At 44.7% G+C, this 24,618-nt stretch overlaps 1 protein-coding gene across 7 annotated transcripts; it reads left to right on the top strand.

Annotated features, from left to right (window-relative positions):
- The first annotated feature begins 2,765 nt into the window (after positions 1–2,765).
- Positions 2,766–21,357, top strand: Pym1 (PYM homolog 1, exon junction complex associated factor). 7 transcript variants are annotated; one of them, XM_027392146.2, is made up of 5 exons: positions 2,766–3,005; positions 5,874–5,930; positions 16,787–16,885; positions 19,939–20,032; positions 20,416–21,357. In XM_027392146.2, exons 1-5 carry the CDS (start codon positions 2,969–2,971, stop codon positions 20,894–20,896), a joined length of 768 nt encoding a protein of 255 aa, XP_027247947.1. In that variant the 5' UTR covers positions 2,766–2,968; the 3' UTR covers positions 20,897–21,357. The 7 variants fall into 7 exon arrangements, with proteins under 7 accessions (XP_027247947.1, XP_027247949.1, XP_027247950.1 ...); XM_027392144.2 differs by lacking the exon at positions 2,766–3,005 and adding an exon at positions 3,270–3,639; XM_027392148.2 differs by lacking the exon at positions 5,874–5,930 and having other exon boundaries at positions 2,770–3,005.
- Positions 21,358–24,618: the final 3,261 nt, after the last annotated feature.

Below are 24,618 nucleotides of genomic sequence, written 5' to 3'. Positions count from 1 at the left end.
ATCCTTCATTGTTTTGTTTTGTTTGTTTTTCTAAGACAGGGTTTCACTGTGTAGCCCTGGCTGTCCTGGAACTCACTATGTAGACCAGGCTGGCCTCGAACTCAACAGAGATCCGCCTGCCTCTGCCTCCCAAGTGTGCCACCACTGCCCCAATTCTTCATTGTTAGCAAAGCTTTATCTTTCCTTCCTATATATCCTCCTTATTCACAGTCAACAAACTTTTATTTATTTTTTCTGAGACAAGATTTCAGTATGTGTGTACCCTAGGCTGGCCTTGAATTTGCCATCTTGACTCAGACACTCAAGTGCTGGGATTACTGGTACATGCCACCCCTCTTGGCTTCAACAAACATTTCATTCTTAGTTCTGTAGGATAAGCAAAAATGTAGATGGAAACCAAGTGGCTAGATGTATATAAAACTCCCCAGCTCTCGATCACTCTAAACAAAGACTGTTTCTATGATACTTAGTCCCAAACTACTCTTCCAATCAGACCTTACATAAAATTAAAGAAACTCCTACATTAAAAAAAAATTCAATTAAAATACAATTTCTCTAATAAAGAATACGAGGAAATCATTCTTACTCTATCCATCTTTGTACCTTTAGGATCTGTGCTTCATCATACCCTAAGTCAGTTGTTGGTGGGGGTGGAGAAAAAAAAGCAAAGAAATGCCTGGTGGTGGCGACTCACGCCTTTAATCCCAGCACTTGGGAGGCAGAAGCAGGCAGGCGAATCTCAGTGAGTTGGAGGCCAGCTTGGTCTACAAAGTGGGTTTACTGTTAGGGAGAGAAACCCTGTCTCGAACCACCACCAACCCTCCCCCCCCAAAAAAAAGAAAGAAAAGCACAGGCACATCTCAGGAGGAGGTGTCTAATCCTATAGTTCCAGGTGCTCAGCTCTTTAATCAACCACATCATAAAAGTCAGAAAGAAAGAAACCACAAAGAACAAAGGGAAAGGAAAAAACAAGCCTGTTTTCCCAGCCTCTTCTTCCTCCTCTGGGTGGGGGTACATATCCGGGGCCCAGGTTGGGTACAAGGCTGGTCGAGTGAACAGACAATTGAGTTTCGCTTCCTGCCAACCTTCAGAGATGGGGGCAGGATGTCTGAGGGGTACAGTGATGGGGAGTGTCCAGGATTAGAAAGTAAACAGGTCGATGAGGATTTCCCCTCATTGAGAAGGTCCATTAAAGGTTGTAGAAATCACTTTTGAAATAGTTCAGTCAAGAGTCATGTACCCCACTAAGTTTTAGAGGTACCATCCCATTTCTCATCTCCTTATCATCTTTCAGTAAAGGGTACTAGATGGGCAGGACTGAAGTACAAGTGATGAAAGAAAACAGGTGTGGGCTGGTAGAATGGGGTGTTGCTCACTGTCCAGATGGTTGTCTAGCACTGCTAACTAGACTTTAGGTTCCATTCCCCAGCGCCCCTCCACACACACACACACACACACACACACACACACACACACACACACACACACAAGCAGGAGGAGGCAGCAAGGGCATGGGTGAACACACACCCACACAGACACACAGTGAGGAACTAGAAGTCTTGCCAGCCAGTGGCGTTGCCGGCCTTTAATCCCAGCACTCAGGAGACAGAGACAGGATCTCTGTGAGCTAGAAGCCAACCTGGCCTACAGAGCGAGTTCAGAATAGCCAGGGATACACAGAGAAAGCCTGTCTAAAAAAAAAAAAAAGAGCATAAAACAAAACAAAAACCCTTGCAATAACATGTAGTTCATGCAAATAGTTTAAATAGTTTAAAAGTGATTTTGAGACTTGATTTAGACCCCAGGGAGCTAAATCAGAGCTCGGAGAATTGTAAAGAAGGCAACGTGTAGGCTTGCAAAAACTTCTAAGGCTGAATTTAGTTAAGGTCCTTGTCAGCCTGTTTCTTTCTTTCTTTCTTTTTTTAAAACATTTTATTTATTTATTATGTATACAACATTCTGCTTCCATGTATATCTGAACACCAGAAGAGGGCACCAGATCTCATAACGGATGGTTTGTGAGCCACAATGTGGTTGCTGGGAATTGAACTCAGAACCTCTGGAAGAGCAGTCAGTGCTCTTAACCTCTGAGCCATCTCTCCAGCCCATAGCAGAGTGGATTTTTTTTTTTTTTTTTTTTTTTTTTTTGAGACAGGTTTTTCACTGTGGCTTTGGAGCCTATCCTGGCACTCGCTCTGGAGACCAGGCTGGCCTCGAACTCACAGAGATCCGCCTGCCTCTGCCTCCCGAGTGCTGGGATCAGAGGCGTGCGCCACCAACGCCCGGCTTCTTATTCTTTTTTTAAAAATTAATTTATTTTTTACGTTTCTTTTTTTTTTTAAAGTGGGACATGCCGTTCATTGCTGAGGTAGTCATTAATATTTTCCCCTTCTCCTCAATTCGAGAGGCCCTGTAGGACATTAACCTAAGCCCGAGGTGTGCAATAGAGGAAGGTGATAAAGTTAAGAGAAAAAAAAAAAACAAAAAAAAAACTAAACTAAATTGGGGGAGGAGGGCAGAGTCGGACACCTGGAGGAGAGTAGCTTGCAGCTTGCAGTTTGCAGCTTGCAGTTTGCAGCTTGCACCTTCCGGGCTTCAGGGCAAACAAGTTTAACAGGACTTAGCCCCGAAGGAACTAAGTTGCTGAAGGCGGGAGTGGGGAGGGGCGCGGGGGACAGGGACACACACCACACTTGGGGTTCTCTTGAAGAACGAGGCACCCGGCAGGGCACAACCTAACAAAGCGAGTGGCCACCTATGTCCCGATAGTGGCCCGGCTGGCGGTGGCCAAAAGCTGGTCGGGACACTTGGGCGCGGCTAATTAGAATACTGCCTGGGTCCGCCCAAATGCCTTCACCCCGCGTCCTCTGACCCGGGAGGAGCCGCCGCGGGGCAGCGGGGCAAGAAGTCACTTCGCGGCCGGATCTCACGGGGCTCCACTGGCGAGGGCTGCTCGCCCGACTCGGTCATGGAAACCGCCGGCACCCCGGAGGCTACGGGGACAGGTGACCGACCCGCAGTGCCCTCCTCTTTGCGCGCCCTGGCACGGGTCTCGGTGCAGAGCCCGGCTGGGCAGCCGAGAGCGATCGGCGAGCCCGAACCCCCTGCCCGCCGGCTCAGGTGTTGGCTGGAGGTTTGCACGTCCGTTCCCAGACACAGTCGTGCGCCCCACGCGTCCCCGGGGGGCGTCTCTGCTCCACGTCCACAGCCGCCCTGGAGTTGGGTGTTGGGTGCGGGCCACGGGCTTTGCGTATTCTCTGCTCTCTTTAACCAGCCTTTCTATTGGGCGCCGGTGACCTCGGGCGTGCGAGCATTAGTCTGCGAGCATTAGTAGAGGGCTTGTGTCGGAACCTCTCTGGGAGCCCAGAGGACTGTTTCATCCGCCCCCGGGCGTTGGAGAATGGTATCGGTGGTAGTAAAAGAGCCCGCGCCTTCATAAGCTGCCCTGCGCTTCTACCCTCCCTTCGCCTCCGCCCGGGTCGATGAAATGGTGCAGTCTCTCTTTAAGATTAAAATGGTGGCTTGCTAGGATGAGGACTCCACTTCCGGTGGGGAGGGGGCGGGACCCCAGCCCGCTCACGCCGGAAGTGGTTCGGGTTCTCAAGATGGCGACTCCCTATGTAACTGACGAGACCGGCGGTGAGTGCGGGAATCGCGGAGCCGCTTCTCTCGGGACTCTTGGGTTAGGGGTTCGGGCTTGGAGAGGGGTTTGTGCCACGCCCATCCCGGGGCCCCTCCTTGGCCCCGCCCCCGGACCGCCTTGCCCATTCATTCCTGTGGGTTATCACCTGCGCCCCCTTCTGGTCTCGTGTTTTGGGGGGGTCTCTGCTTCCGGTCTCTCAAACCCTGGGGGTCCTTCAATGTCCCCTGCTCCGGGGCCCTTAGGAGCCTCGGCTGTTTCTAGCTGCTGGAGTCCCATACCTTTTTAGGGTCCTGCAGCCTTAGGGGCTCCTGCACTGCCAGTTCCCTCCAATTCCGACCCTTCCTCCCCTCCCCCATGTCCTGCTGTTAGACCTGCCCTCTACCCTACCCTGTTATCTTCTCCAAGCTCTGTCTGCTGAAGGATCTATCTCATGGCTACACAGTGCTGTCCTCGCTCTTTGCCTCATCTTCATTTCTTTGAGGGGGAAGGAGGGGGGTCACTGAAGCCCAGAGGTACACGAAGTCTTGGAAGAGGAATTTAACTTTCACCCTGACTTTTCTCATTGATGGAGTTTTCCATCTAAAGTCAGAGAAAAAAAAAAAAAAACCAAAAACAAAACCAGGGGAATATCTACTGGTCTTTCTTTCAACATCTTTGACAATTAATAGAACCCCCGTTATGTCTTATAGCTTGAGTAGAATTTCAGTCCAGCGCTGTCTTGAAATGTTGCAGTCTGTGTTTGTGTGTGAAACTGAGAATTAGTTTCCCTCATATATATATATAGATATATATTTTTGTCTCATCCTAATTGCCTTGTCTTTAGAATAATGTGCACAATAGCTGTGTTGACCTGGAGATGATCAAATAGATATATGAAAGACATTTATAAAATGGAGTTTAAGCGCCTGACTATTTTTTGTATCCTCCAGTGTAGTCTTCACGTGTAGTCGCTGACTCTCGTGTTTCATAGAGGTGATCCTGTACGTGTGCAGTGTATGCATGGTGTGTTTAAAATGTGCCGTGTATGCTTCTTGGTTTGCTTTATGTGTTCCTAATAGGTAGGCTTCCTACATTATATGATACTTATTGACAACTAGTATTTCTTCTACCATTCCCTATTCTTGCATTTCAAAGAGTTGTAGCAACATTTCTTATATTCTCTACTAGGTAGGTCTTTAACCTGCAGCTGGGTTTTTGTTTGCTTGTTTGTTTGTTTGAAGACGGTGTCTCACTGTGTGTCCCTGACTGGCTTGGAACTCCCTTTGCAGACCAGACTTGTCTTGAATGCAGAGAGATCCACCTGCCTCATATAGACCTGACCTTTAAATAGAACCTCGCCCCTCCCACTGCCCCAGACATGGTCTTACCATGTGGCTCTGGCTGGCCTGGAGCTCACTGTGTAGACTAGGCTGGCCTTGAAGGCATAGAGATCCACCTGCCTCTCTCTGCCTCCTGAGTTTGGGGATTAAAGGAGCACACTGCCAAGGCCATGATGGGCAATTTGCAGCTCTTTTTTTTGTTTGTTTGTTTGTTTTTTGAGGCAGGGTTTCTCTGTATTGTTTTGGAGGCTGTCCTGGAACTCACTCTGTTGACCAAGCTGGTCTCGAACTCACAGAGATCCGCCTGCCTCTGCCTCCCGAGTGCTGGGACTAAAGGCGTGCTCCACCAGTGCCCGGCACCAATTTGCAGCTCTTGATGGGTACCTTATTCTTCTTTTTATCCACATAGTCCATCTGGCCCCTGCTTGCAATCAGAGGTATTTTCTGTATTCTGTGATTGTAGAAGAAAAAAGGAATAAACTGCCTCTTTGCTTTTCTTTCCTACTTCCTACTGCTACTGTGATCCTTATAGTGGTTCCTATAAAACTCCCGTAAAACCACAGTGTTCCTATCTACTGCCCACAAATTATGCTATTACCTATTTTATGTGTGTGATTGTTTTGCCTGTGTGTATGTCTGTGCACCATTTGTGTGTTTGGTGCCCACAGAAATCAGAAGAGGTATCAGATCTCCTGGAACTGGAGTTAGAGTTGTAAGCCACCGTATTGGTGCTGGGAATCCAACGTAGGTCCTCAGGTCCTCTGCAAGAGCCTCTCTTAACCCCTGAGCCATCTCTCTAGCCCTTTTGTTTTTTATTTTTGTTGTTATTATTCTGTCTCTAGCACCTTGGGAACACTCTGAGCTCCCTAGTTGCTGAGCACGAGATCATTGACTTACCTTTGTATTTTCAGCTACACCTAAGGATTACTACAACCTGGACCTCATCTGTGACACTACTTTCCTTTCAGGTATTCCCCTTCACTTTAGCTTCCTTACCAGTCACCATTTTGACTGTCCCAAATCCACAGAGGCAGCTTAGGTTTTCTGGTTCCGTGTGTATGTGTGAGTGTGTGTACCTGCCTGTGTGCACGTGCATGTGTGGGTACAGGTCCACATGCATGTGCAGGCCAGATGTTGATGCCAGGTGTCTTCCTCTATCCCTCCCCATCTTACATCTCAGTCAGGATCTTTCACTGTAGCCCAGAGTTTGGTGATTCAGACAGTTTACTCCTGGGATCCTGTCTCTGTCTCCCAAGTGCTGGGATTATAGGCATGCCGCCAGCCCGCAGCATGTATGTGGCTGGTGATGTGAATTCTGGTCCTTACATTAGTGTGGCAAATGCTTTACCCTCCCCCTAAGCCCTGAGCCATATCCCTAGCCCCTCTTTTATCATTTTTGTTTGTGTATTTTTTTTTGGCTTTTTGAGGAAAAGTCCCCTGCAGTCCAGGCTGGCCTTTAACTCCTGTTCTCCCTGCTCCCACCTATGCCTGCATTACAGGCATTCAGTTAACTACTGCATGTGACTGTCTTTATCTTGAATGATATCCATCAACTCTTTTCTTGGTTTCTGATTTTAGACTGTAACATATTGCTAGAAAAGAAGAAAAAAAAAAAACCTCAAGATTCAATATAGTGTTAACTTCTGTCAGTATCACAGCTTTTTGCCAATTCTTGCTTTCTGGTGTCCTAAATTCTCCCATGGCTATTTCACCAACTTTTTTTTCCAAACCTCTATCACTATGCCTTAAGTCTTCCTTTTGTGGCAAAAACCCTCACTTTCTATTTTATTGAAAAATTAAGGTCTGTCATTTCTGTTTCCTCTCTGAATCACAGCCAGGTGTTTGTCATTCTTTCTCCTTCCCTCTCTCTCTCCTGCCTTCCATCAAAGTTTCACTGTGTAGCAAGCCCAATCTGCCCTCAGATTCATGGCAATCCTTGTGCTTTGGCTCCATGAGCACTGTGATTTTTTTTGTTGTTGTTGCTGCTGCTGTTTGTTTTGTTTTGTTCTGTTCTGTTCTGTTCTGTTCTGTTCTTTGAGACAGGGTTTCTCTGTGTAACACTCCTGGCTGTCCTAGAACTCACTTTGCAGACCACACTAGCCTTGAACTCACAGAGATCTGCCTGCCTCCTTCGCAACAGTCCTACTGTGAGTATAGGCATGGGTTGCCACTGTTAAAATCCAGATTTCTTGAATATCACATCTCACCTGCTGTTTCTAGTTCCTCACTGCTTAACTGTGCTCTCTCCTGAGTTGCTCTTGTCTTTCGTTTTCTAATGCTGAATGTCTCACTTTTGGGTATACTGTCACATTTCATATTCAGCTTTCCTAATCTTTTTGTTGTTATTTCTATTATGAGCACCTTTTTCTCTCTTAAGACTTTGATTAGCTTTTATTCTGTAACAGCAAGATGGTATAGACTTCATTTTTCAGAACAGTTAGATTTTTAGAACAACTGAAAAAGTGCTACAAAGAATTCCTATATACCTTGTACCCTTCCCCTTTTACTAGCATCTTATTTGTTAAAGTACATTTCTTACAGTTAATTAATCAGCATCAGTACATTATTATTAACTAATGTCATATGCTGTTCAAGCCAGGCATGGTGGTTCACACCCATGTTCCCAGCGCTTGGGAAGTAGAGACAGGAGAATTGCTACAGTTTGAGGCCAGCCTGGGTTACATGGTCTGTTCAGGGCCAGCCAAGGTTAAATAGGCCCATTATTGAAACTTTTTTAAACTGGAGGTAGTGGTGCACGCCTTTAACCCCAGCACTCGGGAGGCAGAGGCAGGCAGATCTCTGTGAGTTCGAGGCCAGCCTGGTCTACAGAGTTTCAGGACAGCCAGGGCTACAAAGAGAAACCCTGTCTTGAAAAAAACAAAAACAAAACAATAACAATAAAAAAAACCCTGCCATAGTGAATTTCAGTGCATCCAGAGCTAAGTATGGAGACCTGGTCTCAAAAAAAAAAAAAAAAGGAAGTGGGTTTTTTTGGATTTTGGTTTTTCTGATCCAGGATCTCATCTATTGTGTCATTTGTCATTGCATGTAGGCCTCATGTCTCCTTAATGTCAGTTTCTCAGACTTTACTTGCCCTGGATCATGGTAAAAAAAACAGGCTTTTTAAGATATTTGGGGGAGGGTACACGAGTGTGAGTGTGTATGGTATATGTGCATATATGTGCCTGTTGGTGATTTCAGAGGCCAGTGGAAGCCAGCTGGTGTCTTATTTTGTCTCTGCCAAGTTCCCCTGAAGAAAAATAAAAGCCCAGAGGGAAAAGGTAGATTTAAGATAAGAAGAGCTGGCTTGGCCAGATGTTGGTACATGCCTTTAATCGCAGCACTCGGAGGCAGAGGCAGGCAGATCTCTGTGAGTTCAAGGCCAGTCTGGTCTACAGAGTGAGTGCCAGGATAGGGTCCAAAGCTACACAGAGAAACCCTGCCTGGAAAAAACAAAAAGAAAAAGAAAAAAGCTGTCTAGAAACAAGCCAAGCTAATGTTGGGCACTGGCTGGAGACAAGCCAGGCTAATGCCAGGCACTCATAATTAAGAATAAGCTTTTGTGTGTGATTTATTTGGGAACTGGGTGGTGGGCCCCAAAAAGCCCAAAGAGTAAAGAATAAAAAACAAACATAACAGGACCTTGGGAAAATTGGGAAGTCCTGGGAGAGCCAGCTGTCATCTAGTCTCTGTGTGATGGGAAAATGTAGGGTTTATTTGAGGTCTGGCTGGAGTAGTCTGTGAGGTTGGACCATGTCAGCCAGCAGCCTTGAAGCTGTTCTGGATACAGAACTTGCAGGAAACTGCAACAGAGGCACGCTGAGAGGTTGGATCACCTGGGCCATTGCTTTCATTGGTGTTTGTTCTTTCAAGGGTAACATATGTAGTATCCTCTTTAACACAAGTATGGACTGTGTATTGTACACAAGCCAGCCAAAGATGACTTCTGGCTGGGTGGTGGTGGTGTGCATCTTTAATCCCAGCACTCCAGAGGCAGAGGCAGGCTGAGCTCTATGAGTTCAAGGCCAGCCTGGGCTACAGAGCCAGTTCCAGAACAGCCAGGACTGTTACACAGAGAAAACCTTCTTTTTGATCAGGTACAGTATACGTCACCTGTCTTGTATTTTTGTTTGCTTGTTTGTTTTTTGTTTTTTTTTTTTTTTTGAAGTTTATTTCCTCATGTTTGTATTGAGGATTTTCAGAGGGTTTTCCCAGATCAAATCTGATCTCTATCAACCTTGAATGAATGTATAGCCCTTCATTTTCTGTGGAATGAAAAGCATAACCTTTTCCCCAACATAGCATTTTTTTACTTCCATTTTGAAGTTAAGACATTTTAAAAATATATAGGTTGGTTTAATTTAGTAGTTTTTATAATCCAGTGTCCCTCAGCAGCTGTTGTTTGCTCATAAGCAATCAAAAATTTTGAAATCAATACACCACACAGGATCCAGACTTGCTGTGTATTTTCCATCTCTATGTGGCTTATTCTTTTTTTTCCACTTCTCTCTTTAAAGACTTTATTTACTTTTTTTATTTGAATTACAAACAAGATTGAACTACATGACCATCCCAGTTCCCTTCTCCCTCCCTTCCTCCCCTACCACCCCCCCAACTAAAACTCTATCTATCACATATCCTTTCTTCTAATCTACACCTGACTCAACCTTTCTGCTCCCTCATGACCTCTGCATCCTTCCTCTTCTTCCCTTCTCATTCTCATAGCTCCCTCCTCCCTCCTTTACTTATTAAAACTATTTTTATGAGTGTCCGTACCCATTTTGCTTTTTTTTTTTTTTTTCTTTTTTCTGTTTTTGAGACAGGGTTTCTCTACAGGTTTGGAGACTGTCCTGGAACTCTCTTTGAAAACCAGGCTGGGCAAAACTCACAAGAGATCCACCTGCCTCTGCCTCCCAAGTGCTGGGTTTAAAGGCATGAGCCACCACCTCGGCTTTTCCTTTTTTCTTAAGCCTGTGCACATCAGTGAATGTACTTACCTGTTTAGAGTTTGTTTGTTTGTTTTTTTCCATCTGAACCTGCTTTACTGCACATCTGTGACCTTTTCTGTCTGCATGAGCAAATTCTTAAACTGCTACACAGTTTAGCTCATTGTGTACTGGTGACTCAAGCCTGCAGGCATCAGCTGAGAGATGCGTCTCTGTAATGAAGCCTACAGGAGCCCTCTTCTGGTGTGCAGATACACATGGAAGCAGAAGGTTGTATACATAATAAATAAATAAAATATTTTTTAAAAAGATTTTATTTATTTATCATGTACACACTGTGTTCTGCCTGCATGTGTGCCTACGTGCCAGAAGAGGGCACCAGATCTCATAAGGGATGGGTGTGAGCCACCATGTGGTTTCTGGGAATTGAACTCAGAACCTCTGAAAGAGAAGTCAGTGCTCTTAACCTCTGAGCCATCTCTCCAGCCCCAAATAAATAAAATCTTAAAAAAAAAAATCCTGTTTCAAGATAAAAGACTGTTCTATAATATGAGCACAGTCTCTTCCCTGCTGTGTTTTAAGATAAGATCTATTTAAGTCAAGCTGGACTTGAACTCACGGCAGTCTTCCTGCCTTCAGTTTCCTGGATGCTGGAATTTCAGTCCTGAACCACTATGCCTACTTTTTTTTGGGGGGGTGGTTCGAGACAGGGTTTCTCTGTGGCTTTGGAGGCTGCCCTGGAACTAGCTCTTGTAGACCAGGCTGGTCTCCCAGAGATCCCACTATGCCTACTTTTATTCTTAACTTCTTGAAGATTTAGTCAGCCTTAGTGACACACTGTTTTAATCCTAGCAATTTGGAGCCAAAGCCAGATGGATATTGGTGACATAGTGAGATGTTATCACAAATAAAATAAAAATAAACTGTTGAAGGCTGTGCTCAGCTTGTAAATGATTCATTACTCTATGCACTTGCTATCTTAAAGTCAGCAAGACACTGTGTGTGAAATTGCTGGTGTGATACAGCTTCGTGTTAGCAAGAGCTCAGTCTGACTGTTGTCAGCACACTATGACTTCCCACTACTCTGATTTTTAATGATTCTCATCACCCCTTCCCTTTCTCTGCCTAAAGGAATATTGTCTGATCTTTTGTAATTATTCATAGCCAGTCTTTTTTTTTTTTTAAGATTTATTTAAAATATATACAATGTTCTGCCTGCATGTAAGCCTGCAGGTCAGAAGAGGGCACCAGATCTCATTATAGATGGTTGTGAGCCATCATGTGGTTGCTGGGAATTGAACTCAGGACCTCTGGAAGAGCAGCCAGTGCTGTTAACCTCTGAGCATCTCTCCAGCCCCATAGCCTGTCCTTAAGTGCAGATCTTTCAGGCTTTCCTAATTTCCTGCCACCTTCCCCTGTGCTTCCCTAACCCTTTCCCCACCCTCACAAATACTGTTGTGCTTTTTCACTGTTGTCTCACTATATACCCCTTGCTCGCTCAAACTGGCCTCACCATGTAGAGCAGGTTGGCCTCAAACATGACATAGTGTGGAGACCTGGAGTCCATTTTCTCCTCTGGGTAGTGAGGCTGGCAGAGCAAGTGGTGTTACCCACCTGCCCACACACACACCTTCTTGGCTCAGTACTTAAACTGTTACTCTTTGTTTGCCTAACTTGTCTACTTCCTCTTAATCTAAAGAATTGTTTTTATTGCTTTGTTGTATATTCAAGATTGGATCTTACCTAGCCAAGTCTGACTTTAACTCCTAGTTCTCTTGCCTCTAATACCACTTGTATGCTAGGCTTATAGGCATGGATTGCCATGCCCAGTGTGTGCAATGCTGGATATTAAACCTGGACGTTTGAGTGTGTGTGTGTGTGTGAGAGAGAGAGACAGAGACAGAGAACAGAGAGGGTTTGATATGTAATATTGGCTGTCTTGTTCCTTGTTGTGTAGCTCAAGCAACCCTTCAATTCATGGCAGACCTCTTGCTTCAGTCTCTTTCACGTAGACTGTAGATTCTTGAAACTAAAGACATCTTGCTCCTATTGATAATCCTGAGTTGTATAGCAGTTTTCTCATAGAGTTATCAGAATATTTAACTCACTTATAGTTTGACTCCTGACCACTGTTCATATTTCAAATTAGCAAAAAACTGTTTTCTTATTTCTCCCCATCCTTAGTCTCTCTGCAGTGTTTAATCATGCTAAACACTTGCCCCTTTACAATAGTATTTAATATACTTTTCCATCTACTGTGACTATAAACTTTTGTTTTCCATGGCATAGCACGGCCCTTTCTTGGAGTATTTTCTGTCATTGCTGCCACTTTTTCTTCTTTGAGAGTAATAGTCATGATCATTTCTCTAACCTAAGTACTCTCTTTTTATACTTTTTCTCTTTTTACAGTTATTTATATATGTTCTTACTTATTGGGAGGGGTACTTGCCGAAGTCGATTTGTGAAGGTCAGAGGCCATCTTACAGGCATTAGTTCTCTACTTCTGTCACATAGATTCAGGGACCAAACAGATGGTCAGGTCCAACAGCAAGCAGCTTTACCCACCCAGCCTTCTCACTAGTTCTATTTTTCCCTTTTTTTGAAATTGTACCCAGGGTCTGGAGAGATGGCCCAGTGGTTAAGAACACATACTGGTCTCCCAGAAGACCCAGGTTCATCTCCCATCACCCATGTTAGCTGAGTCACACCTGCCTATATAGTCCAGTTCCAGAGGGATCTAAGATCCTGTGCCTCTGCAGACTCTACACTCATGTGCATATACCCACAGATATACACATAATTAAAATTAGTAAATCTGGGGGCATGGTTTCATCAGCTAAGAGCACTGGCTGCTCTTCCAGAGGACTTGAGTCTCCCATCAGACAGCTCATAACAGTCTGTACCTGCAGCTCCGGAGGAACTGAGCGCCTCCAGCCTCTGTGAGGAACTGAGCACCTCCAGCCTCTGTGGACACCTGCATTCACGCACACACCTACACATCATTAAAAATAATAACAGCAACAACAAAAACAAATATTTAAAAAGAAAAAGAAACTGTCCCCAAGTGTTAGAGTTGTTAGTCCTGAAATCTCCCAAGCTCAGACCTGAGACCTAGATCTCTTTTCTTGCAGCAGGTCCCAGGGACTCACAGTTAATTCCCAGGTTCCTTGGAATGCCGCCAAGCCTAGCCATGTTACTGTGTGTTTTCTTTCTGCAACTGTGTTTTCAAGCCCCTGGTCAATTGAGAGCATTCAGTGGAGTGAGGTGGCTCATTGTTTAAGAGCACTTGTTGTTCTTATACAGGACCTGGGTTTGATTCCTGGCACCCACATAGCTGCTCATAACTGTCTGTAGGTACAGTCCCAGAGAATCAGACACCCTCTTCTAACCTCTGCAGGCAATAGCATGCATGGTGCACATATATACATACAGACAAGACACTCCATACACAAAATAAAATTAAAAGAAAGGTTTTTTGCTAATAGAGTTAAGGAAATAGTTTAAAATTTTCTATAGCAGCAGCCTCTAACCTGTAGTTTCTGACTAAAAATGTTACCTGAAAGACCTGATATTCTTGCCCTTGGTTTTATTTCTAGGGGTGGGAGTCGACAAACCTCTCCCTTTTTGACTTCACCCTTGGATACCATCAAGGCCAGAGGATGGACCCAAGATAACATAAAATAGGTGCTCCTTTGTCACAGTGGGCTATGTGTGTCTCCGAGGGTCTACACATAATGGTCATACAAAGCTCTGCCTCCTCTTCTCACTATCCTTACTACTCTCAAACCTTTAGCCTTAAAGTTGACCCTTTTAAACTATAATTTCAGTTACCCATGGTGGACTAGAGAATCAAAAATAAGTACAGCTAGCTGGGTGGTAGTGACGCATACCTTTTAGTCTCAGCATTCGGGAGGCAGAGGCAGAGGCAGACAGATCTCTGTAAATTCGAGGTCATTGAATTCCAGGATGGCCAGGGCTACACAGAGAAACCTTGTCTCAAAAAAACCAAAAAGAAAAAAAAGTACATTACAATATTTAGAAGTCTAATACTTACATAATGTTTGTCATGATATATTGTTGTAGTTACTCTGTTTTACTGTTGTTATTTGTAGATTAATAAGCTTTATCATAGATTTGTATGTAAAGGAGAAAAGAGTATACAGGATAAGTATCCCTTATCCAAAATGCTTGGCACCAGAGTATTTTGGATTTTGGGCTTTTTTCAGACTTAGAATGTTTGTATGTGATGAGATATCTTGGGGATGAGATCTAAGCACCATTCACTTATATTTCACATATACTTATAGCAGCCTAAAAAGTACATTTTTATTTATTCAAATTTATTTTTTGAGACAGGGTTTCTCTTTATGGTCCTGGCTGTCCTGGAACTCACAATGTAGACCATGCTGGCCTTGAACTCACAGAGATCCACCTACCTTTCCCTCTGAGTGTTGGGATTAAAGGTGTGTGCAACCATGCCCAGCCTTATTTTTATAAATTTTTATTTATTTTTATTACATATATAGGGTCCCACCTGGATGCCAGAAGAGGGCACCAGACCACATTATAGATGGCTATGAGCCACCATATGGTGCTGGGAATTGAACTCAGGTCCTCAGGAAGAGCAGCCAGTGCTCTTAACCTCTGAGCCATCTCTTCAGCCCCCACCTTATTTTTATTTTTTTAGCAAGGCCTCACTATGTAGTCTTGACTGGCCTAAAACAAATTTTATAAAGTGTCTTTCATGGCCCGGCATTGGTGGCGCACGCCTTTAATCCCAGTACTCGGGAGGCAGAGGCAGGCATATCTCTGTGAGTTGGAGGCCAGCCTGGTCTCCAGAGCAAGTGCCAGGATAGGCTCCAAAGCTACACAGAGAAACCCTATCTCAAAAAACCAAAAAAAAAAAAAAAAAAAAAAAAAAAGTGTCTTTCATGTACTTGGATTTGGTTGTGACCTGTTACATGAGGTTAGATTACATTAAATTACCCCTCTTAGAATCTGTCAACAGTCAGAAGGTTTCAGATTTAGGGGCATTTCAGATTTTAGATTTTTGGATTAAGGATGCTGAACCTGTGTGCAGAGTTCAGTGCTGCTCTCTCTTTGTCTCTCTCTGTCTCTGTCTCTGTCTCTCTCTCTCCCTCTCTTCAGGGTTTCTCTGTATGACAGTTGACTGTAGACCAGGCTGGCCTGGAACTCAGAGATCTGCCTCCTGAGTTCTGGAATCAAAGGCGTGAGCCACCATGCCTAGCTACTTGCAGTTTAAAGCATTTGCTGGGACAGCTTGGAACGTGTCCCCTTAGTTAAGGGCAGTATTATAGTCTCCATATTGTTATATTAGTGTTTCTAGTTTTTATCTCTCTCCTTGATTCTATGTAAAATATTGCTTAACCAGTTGAATTTCCTGTTTTCATAAAATTGCTTTCTTTGTATCAGTGGCTTTAATTCTCCAAGTTTTCAGCATTTTAATGTGATATTGTAATTAGTTTGTTTATATTTTCTTTTATTATCTCCTTGCTAGAGTATATGCTACAAGCAGGCAAGAATTGACTTGCTTTATTCATTAATGTATCTATAGCTCCTGTTTACAGTGACTAACACAACAGCAAGTGTTCAGTAAACATTTAAAATCCATGTGTGCATAAATGTTATTGCCATATGTGTTTCCAATAGATATATGAAAAATAAAAGAGTACACATGTGAACAACACCACATTAAATCCTCTGTCACACTTGATTATGTCTTCTCCAGTACAAATCTTGGCTGTTTTTGGATCCTGTTGATAGATTCAAAATGAAATTTTCTTTTTCCTCTCAATACTACACAAACCATCTTAAGTCTTCTCACAGTGCAGTGGCTGTTTTTACTTTTTCTACTCTTAGTTTATGACCCATTTGCTCCTTTGTACCTGTGGGTTTTGTATCTGCCAATTCAACCAACCCCGGACTAAAAATATCCAGAACTGTGAGGTGTGTGCCTACAGTCCTGTCCTGGGTGTGTGTGTGTGTGTGTGTGTGTGTGTGTACACCTACAAAGTCCTGTCCTGGGTGTGTGTGTGTGTGTGTGTGTGTGTGTGTGTGTGTGTGTGTGTGTGTGTGTACACCTACAAAGTCCAGAAGAGGTGTTAGATCTCCTGGTATTTGGGGAGCTGAGCATGGGTTCTCTGCAGTAGTGGTATGCGCTTTAACCAGGACATAGCTCTCCTGCACCTTTATTTTTTAAGTCAGTACCTTGCTCTAGAGCACAAATTGACCTTGTACTTACTGTGAGCCCCAGACTGTCCCCAGGTTTCCTGCCATCCAGGTCACTTGCCTCAGTCTCTCAAGCACTGGGTTATAGGCATTTGCCACCACACTTAGCTTTCCATCTCTTAAAAGAAAAACAAAAACCACTGAATCCATATGAAATATGTACATTTTTTCTTGTCATTATTCCCTAAACAATATGGTATAAGAGTTAATCAATTCCTATTTACATTGTATTAGATTTTGTAAATATGCAGAGACCCTCCCTGTCTCACAGAGCCAAAATAAAAATAAAAATAACTTCACTCTCTTTTATGTAACTACCATTTTCCAAGCCACTTAGGTTTAAATGTAAAGGGTTTTTTTTGTTGTTGTTGTTGTTTTAAGTTTGTTTTTGTTTTTGAGACAGGGTTTCTCTGTGTAGCTTTGGAGCCTATCCTGGCACTTGCTCTGGAGACCAGGCTGGCCTTGAACTCACAGAGATCTGCCTGCCTCTGCCTCCCGAGTGCTGGGATTAAAGGCTTGCGCCACCACGCCTGGCCCTCTGTATAAGTAAAACACAAAAAAGTATGGGGGCGATGTTTGGGTTTATATTGATGCTCTCTCACTCTCTTTCTGTCCCTCCACTCCAACAGGTCCTCATTTGCCAGTCAGAGGACAACTTTTGGAGTTGGTGGTTCTTTCTGCTGTGTACTATGGAGACCCAACTCAGGTTGTCAGTCTTGCAAGGCCAAGTGTGTATGCCTACAGAGTATGCTAGCCCTCTAAATGATTTGCTTAGATTTTTAAAAATTATGTGTATGGGTGTTTGTCTACATGTTGTCTGTGCACCGTGTGCATACAGTGCCTGTGGAAATGGGAAGAGGGCATTGGATCCTAAGGAACTGGAGTTACAGACAGTTGTTAGTTACAGTTTAGGTGCTGGGAACCGAAACCAGGAAGAGCAGTCAGTGCTCTTAACCTCTGAGCCATCTCTCCAGCCCAGCAGCAGTGCTCTTAACTGCTTCCTTTTTCATTTCAAACCTGGCTCTTGTCATTCCCTGATGTCAACAGACTCACATGAGGAACTTTTTACTGCTGGAGCATGGCTCAGTGGTAAATTTGCTTGCCTAGTATCCCAATCCTCACTATCCTCTCCCCGTACAAAAACAAACAAGGGACTAACTCTTCTGCTCCCTCAGTTCTCACACTGTATCTTTATTTTCTTTTTTCTTTCACCTCCACCTATCATGTCATATCTTAACTGTTTTTTCTTTAAAATTCTCCATTACCTTTGCCGGGTGTTGGTGGTGCACGCCTCTAATCCCAGCATTTGGGAGACAGGGGCAGGTGGATCACTGAATTTGAGGCCAGTCTGTCTCCAAAGAAAAACAAAATTGTTTTGTTTTTTCCAGACAGGGTTTCTCTGTAGCTTTGGAGGCTGTCCTGGCTCTCGCTCTGTAGACCAGGCTGGTCTCATACTCACAGAGATCCGCCTGCCTCTGCCTTACAAGTGCTGGGATTAAAGGCGTGTGTGACACCGCCGGCTACATTTTTATTTAGTAAGTAGTGTGTGTGCCATGATACACAAGGCAGAGTGAGAGGACTGTTCACCACATGGGCTGTCAGGTTTCTTTACCCACGGAGCCATCTCTTCTTCCTGCTCTTACCCATGTAGAACAAACAAAACCACCACAATTTACAAAAGAACATGAACATGTAATCTGTGTGGGAGTCCCCAGATTTGACTCTTAAATTTTGTTTTTGTTTTTATGGTTTTGCTTATCCAGGCAGGGTCTCACTATTTAGCTCTGGCTGTCCTGGAACTCATTGTGTAGACCAGACTGACCTTGAACTCAGAAAGATCTGCCTCCAGAGGCTGGGATTAAAGATGTATAAATGTTTTCTTAAAGATTTACTATTTTCAGTTATGTATGTATGTATAGTGGTGTGGGGGGATGTGTGTTTGCCTGCAGATGTCATAGTATACACACACATTTGTCCCAGATGGAGCTCAGTTTAAAAAAAAAAAAAAGATTTTTCTGAATAAATATTTCTTTCTGTTGCATAAAGAAATGCATACTATAACAAAATAAGTATGAATGGGTCTTTAGGCTAACTTTGAGAACTTCTACACAGCCTACACTTGACTTTTTTGTTTTGTTTTTGAGATAAGCCTTCCATCCTGGGCTGTTCTCAAACTTGGTGTGTTGATGGGACTGGCCTTGAACTTTTTCCTACTTGAGCCTAATGTATGCTTGAGTTACGGTGTGAACCACAACTTCCATGTTGTAGAATATTATTTGAAGATGTGTTAAATTTGTTTATGCTGTGGAATATTTAATGATGCAAAGACATGTTACATTTGTTTTATTGAATAAAATTAACCCTGGGGTCAGGAGGTTAAGTCAGCAACTAGCTGACAGGAAGTGGTAGGGAGGAACCATGTGTAGCTAAGAGTAAAAGGAAACCTGTTTTGGGGAAGACACAAGCTAGGAGAGGAGGTTAGCTACTTGCTATTCAGCCTCTGAGTGGGCAGATTTTGACCTCAACCTTTGAATCCTTAGTTCTATAGAGGGATAGTTCCCTTTATCAGATCTGGTGCCTTGGGGAACAGAATTCCCACCTGGCTATGACCAGTGCCTGCAAACCACAGTAGCTGCAGAGTTGCAACTGATAATTAAGACAGCAGTTGCTTAAGGGGCAGGTACTGAATTTAATGAAAAACATATCCACTTAGTAAATTATGAACACTTTCAGTGCTACTAGGGAATACTCACCAATATTAATTCATATCTAACTTTTTTTTCTTTTACCAACAGCATGGTGTCCCATTTTATATAAGAACCAAGGCCATATGTGGCCTTTAGATTGTTTTCAGCTTTTGGCTAACTTAAACGTATGGAGGCTGGAGAGGTGGTTCAGTGGTTAAGAGCATTTGCTGCTTTCTCAAAGTATCTGAGCTCAGTTCCCAGACCCACACCAGGCAGCTTACAGCCACCTGTAACTCTAGCTCAGATAACCCAGTGCCCCCCCCCCTTTTTTTTTTTTGATTTTTCGAGATAGGGTTTCTCTGTGGCTTTGGAGGCTGTCCTGGAACTAGCTCTTGTAGACTAGGCTGGTCTCGAACTCACAGAGATCCGCCTACCTCTGCCTCCCCAGTGCTGGGATTAAAGGCGTGCGCCACCAACTCCCGGCTCCCCAGTGCCCTCTTTTGGTCCCTACAGAAACATGCACACAGTCACAGAGAGAGACACATACACATAAATAAAAAATAGTGCCCTTTGTATCCACATGTTCTGATGTCTTTATAATCTGGTTTCCTAAAAGTTTTGTTTTTTCAAAGTCTATCTAAATGAAATTTGTCTTTCATTCTTCCTTGCTCTTTCCTCCACATTCTTCTTGCTCTGGCCCCTTTGTAATCTGGTTCGTTTGCTGCTTTCGATGTTTCCTGTGCCTTGTATTTCTGAAGAAAGCCAACTCTACCTCGTCTGTCTTGCATATGTTATTTAAAAAAGAGGCAGCAGCTCCTTGAGGGCAAGGTAGTGTGTTAGTCAGCCAGTGACAGAGGATGGAAAATTGATGCCTTATCTGAGTGTTGTTGCACACCTGTAATCTTGGCACTCGGGAGGGGGAGGGGGAGAATTCAAGTTGAAGGCCCACTTTGTCTACATAGTGAACCCTTATCTTGCGTTAGGTGGGTGGATGGGAGTCGGGGGTGTGGTGTATATTTATAAACACTTCTCTCATCTTGGAAAATGTTTGACAATGAGAGAGACTAACTTCAACTTAATTTCTCTCATTTCAGGCAAGTACATTGCCTCAACACAGAGACCCGACGGGACCTGGCGCAAGCAACGGAGGGTCAAAGAAGGATACGTGCCCCAAGAGGAGGTCCCAGTGTGCGTGGTTAGGCTTAACAAGGGGTTATTTAGTGGGGTCCCTACACGAGTATAGCATATTGTGCCTTCGAGTTCAGGGATGATTCGCCTGAGCCCCAAGGAAATGGAAGGAGGCACAACGTTCTCAGGAAGGAGAGGAAGGAGCTGGGATTGAGGGGTGAGTGAGGGCTCCCCCACCTAGGCTTGTTCCTTTGACCTCTTCAGATCCTCTAGACAGCAATCCAAGAGCCAGAGCTTTGAGTTCTAGAACTTTCCTAAAGACCAGGGAACCCGAAGGGCAGAGGAAATGGGAGTGCAATGGGAAGGAAGTGAGGTGAAGCCTGGGGAGGGAGCAAGGCGGCAGCGGCGGCATCCTTGAAGCTCTAGCGCTCTGTTTCCTGCAGCTATGAAAACAAGTATGTGAAGTTTTTCAAGAGCAAACCAGAACTTCCTCCAGGGCTGAGCCCTGAGGCCACGACACCCGTCACCCCATGCAGACCCGAAGGTGGTGAAGCAGGCCTCTCCAAGACAGCCAAACGCAACCTGAAGCGAAAGGAGAAGAGGAGGCAGCAGCAGGAGAAGGAGGCGGAGGCCTTGAGCAGGACTCTTGATAAGGTGTCTCTGGGAGACGCCGCCCAAACACCCAGCGCCCTCCAAGGCTCCCAGGCCTCCCCTCTAGCTGCCCCGGATGCGTCCGACTCTGCTGCCACCACAGAGAAAGCCAAGAAGATCAAGAGCCTAAGGAAGAAGCTGCGGCAGGTGGAGGAGCTGCAGCAGCGCATCCAGGCTGGCGAGGTCAGCCAGCCCAGCAGAGAGCAGCTGGAGAAGCTGGCCCGGCGGAGGGCTCTGGAAGAGGAGCTGGAGGACTTGGAGCTGGGCCTGTGAGGTTTCAGGAGCAGGGGAGTGGACTGCAGAACAAACCATGGGGTGCTCTGGGGTCCAGGGAGTGTGGGCCGCAGCAGTCAGGAGGGGCACCCCCATACTGGCTCACTTCCACCTGTGGCCCAACTCCGTCCTCCAGAGCCCTAGGCTCTCCTTCATTCCTTCCCCCTTTCTTCTCAGCTCCTATTTTTGGACTTTCCCCCTCCCATTCCCAGTGTTCAGGTTCTCAGTGACAACCCTAGGTACCTCTGCTGCTGATCTGGGTGTCTTGTTGGAAAGAAAACCGGGGGGTGGGAGGCTGTTAGAGATCTGAGATTGAGGGTACAGGAGTACCCCAAGTCTTAGAGGCTTCGTTCCTGTTCGAAGTGTATATGAGTTATTTCCCTGGCCATCTTGAACCTCTTCTTCTTCTTCTTCTTCTTCTTCTTCTTTTTTTTTTTTTTTTTTTTTTTTTAAGAAAGTAATAAATTCAAGTAGACAACATGTGGTCAGGCTTTGGCTCTGTTCTCAACTCTTGTCAATTTGGTGAAAGAAGAGCTTAAGTTTAAATTTCTTAATGGGTGCTAAGGATTGAACCCAGGGCCTTGCACATGGTAGCTCTGCCACTGGTCTACATCCCTGGCCTTTGATTTTTTTTAAAATCTGAGTGCAGCCGGCCATGGTAGTGAACACCGGTAATAGTACTCAGAAGGATCAACAAGGTTTCCAGGCCAGCCTGGGCTGCAGGTGTGACTGTCTCAACAAAGAGAAAGCAAGGTGTGACAAAGTTAGACCTCAGTAAACACGTTAGTGTTGTTATCTATTGAAGTTTAGAACAAAGTTAACTTGACATATTAATGTATGTGTTATTGTGCCTTCCTCACTGCTTCTCAAGATAATTGTGATTCATTTTGATGCCTAGAGTAGCTCTTAAAATTTCACCTTGGGTGCTGCCTAAGATGACACCAGGAACAAAGAAAGGGTGAGTGTCAAGACACATCCAAAAGAGCTGCCATTCAATTCTTGATTAACCGTGCTGCGCCTCTGGTGATAGACTAGTAGGGAGAAAAGGGAGAGGCCTCAACCACCATGCCCAGCTCTCAGAGATTGAGAAGTCCCAAGAAACCAACCCTATTAAATCCTTGCCCTCTCCCCAATCTCTTCTTAGCTTTTGGTTCTTTGGGAATCCTTCCCTTACTGTCCCCCTCACCCTAAACATACTGTGTGTATGCACATGTGTACGTCTGTGTGTCTGTGATAGCACACAGATGTGGGGGAGCCATCCACCTTGTTTTTTGAGGGCCTGGAGCTCACTGACCATGCTAGGCTGACTGGCTAGTGAGCACCAGGGAGCCGCCTGTCTCTGCCTCCTTAAACCCCCCCCACCCCCACCCCAGGGGTGAACTCAGGGCCTCAGGCTTACAATTTACCAACCTAGCTGTCTTTCCTACCAATGATGGTAATTGTCAGTGCTATTTTACATTTGTTTAGTTCTCTCAACCACCCCTCATTAGACCATAAGTTCTTCCAGCTCCTAAAATAGTTGGTTAGTTTGAGACAGCCAGATTGAAACTGGAATTCACTGTGTAGACCCAGCCGTGATCCTCCTGCATCTACTCAGTGCTAGGAGTAGAGGTGTGGGCTACTATATTCCTAGAGCCTGACAGTTAAGTTCTCAGAGATCCAATGAAATAAGGTTCTGAACCACACATAGAAAAGAACACAACTAATAATGAACACTTGACTGGGACCAATAAGAGACCAAAAGCCTTCGTTCCCTGTTGTAGGAACCTGACAGTTACTTTATATCCTGATATCATGCATGTATGATATACATACATAGCATACATTCATTTATAAGTTCCTGAAGGGTGGGGTGGGGATGAAGTTAGATTGTAGAGTGCTCACCTAGTATATATGAAGCCCTGGGTGTAATTCCCAGAACAACGTAAAGCAGCAAGATGGCTCAGGCCTGCATCCCAGCAAGCCAAGAGGAGAGGAGAGGTGGGAACATCAGGAAGTAAAGGACATCATGATTCAGGGTGATGCCTGAGTCTTCACTGCTAATTTGAGATGCTTTTAAGAGAGTAAAGGTTGTCTCTGAGGAGACACACCCACGTGGCAGGATTCCTGGATATAGTGATCTACTTGACCCCCTATGCTGGGTAGTTTTATGTTAACTTGACATAAGCTAAAGTCATCTGAGAGGAGGGAACCTCAAGAAAGTACTACCTCCATAAAATCAGGCTGTTGGCAAGCCTTTGGACATTACTATTATTTGGTTTTTCGAGACAGGGTTTCTCTGTGTAACCCTGGCTGTCCTGAAACTCGCTTTGTAAACCAGGCTGGCCTCATGCCTCTGCCTGGGATTAAAGGTGTATGCTTTCCCTGGGCTGGTGGTCCTGGGTTCTATAAGAAAGCAGGCTGACCGAGTAAGCCACAAGGGGCAAACCAGTAAGCAGCACCCTCCACGGCATCTGCATCAGCTCCTGACTCCAGGTTCTTGCCCTGTTTGAGTTCCTGTCCTGACTTCTTTCAGTAATGAACAGTGATACAAAAGTGTAAGACAAACCAATAAACCCTTTCCTCCCCAGCTTGCTTTGATCATGGTGTTTTGCCGTCCCACGCTACAGAGTCTTATCTATTCCCGACTGATGTCTTTGGAGCCTAGCTGAATGGCCCTAGGTTCTTCCCTGAGTCAAGTGCTGGACCAGGAAACTCCTAGCTGCCCAACAGTGATAAAGACACAGACATCTTGTCATTTCAGGAGGGCACTCAGTCCATGCTGGAGTCTGGAGTCCACGGTTTATTCAAGCATCCTCTTAAGTAGCTTTCCAACAGTGGGGGTGATATCAGAAGACATCTATTATGTATAAAGCTGATATCAAATATTTCCTTTAATCCTAGAGGCACCCCTAAAAACTGCACGTCCTTACCAGCCTCTCACCAGTCCCTCAGCACATACAAACAGCCCTCAGAATAGGTGTACGAATACCCAGGGCCTAGGTCTGTTGTTAGGCAAACTAGGAGACATTCTCCACTGAGGCCAAGCCATCCATCTGGTGGTAATCAGCCACATATCTAAAAGACAAGGTGAAACCGGGCAGTTGTACATGCCTTTAATCCCAGCACTCGGGAGGCAGAGGCAGGTGGATCTCTGTGAGTTTGAGACCAGCCTTGTCTACAAGAGCTAGTTCCAGGACAGCCTCCAAAGCCATAGGGAAACCCTGACTCGAAAAACCAAAAAAAAAAAAAAAAAAAAAAAAAAGACAAGGTGAGATTTGAGCTCGTGGGATAGAGTTTGAGGCCTGTACCTGAAATACCATAATTGATATTTTTCAGGTCCTGACAGTGTTTCATCTCAATAATAGAAAAACTGGTACCTCCTATAAGATTGAAAAATTAAAAAATAAAGGACATCTTCAGCTGCCTTATACTCTACCTCAAAATGAAAATGAATCATTTTTTAAGGATTTGTTTTTATACTTGTGTGTCTGTGTAAGTAAATGTCACCTGACTACCTGTCCCTGCAGGTTCCAGACGAGGGTGCAGTATTTCTAGGAGTTAGGGTTACGATGGTTATGAGCTGTAACCTGTGAATCATTTATCCAGTCCTGATAAAAATCCTCTATTGAAGCCAGATAGAAGTCAGCTGTGGTGGCACACACCTTTAGCCCCAGTACTCAGGACTCAGAGGCAGACAGATCTTTGAGTTTCAGGCCAGCCAGGGCTATATCTTAAGACCC

The sequence above is a fragment of the Cricetulus griseus genome, assembly GCF_003668045.3.
Source record: "Cricetulus griseus strain 17A/GY chromosome 1 unlocalized genomic scaffold, alternate assembly CriGri-PICRH-1.0 chr1_0, whole genome shotgun sequence".
NCBI lineage: Eukaryota > Metazoa > Chordata > Mammalia > Rodentia > Cricetidae > Cricetulus > Cricetulus griseus.
The sequence above is the reverse complement of the archived record's forward strand: the minus strand, read 5'-3'. Positions and strand labels throughout refer to the sequence as shown.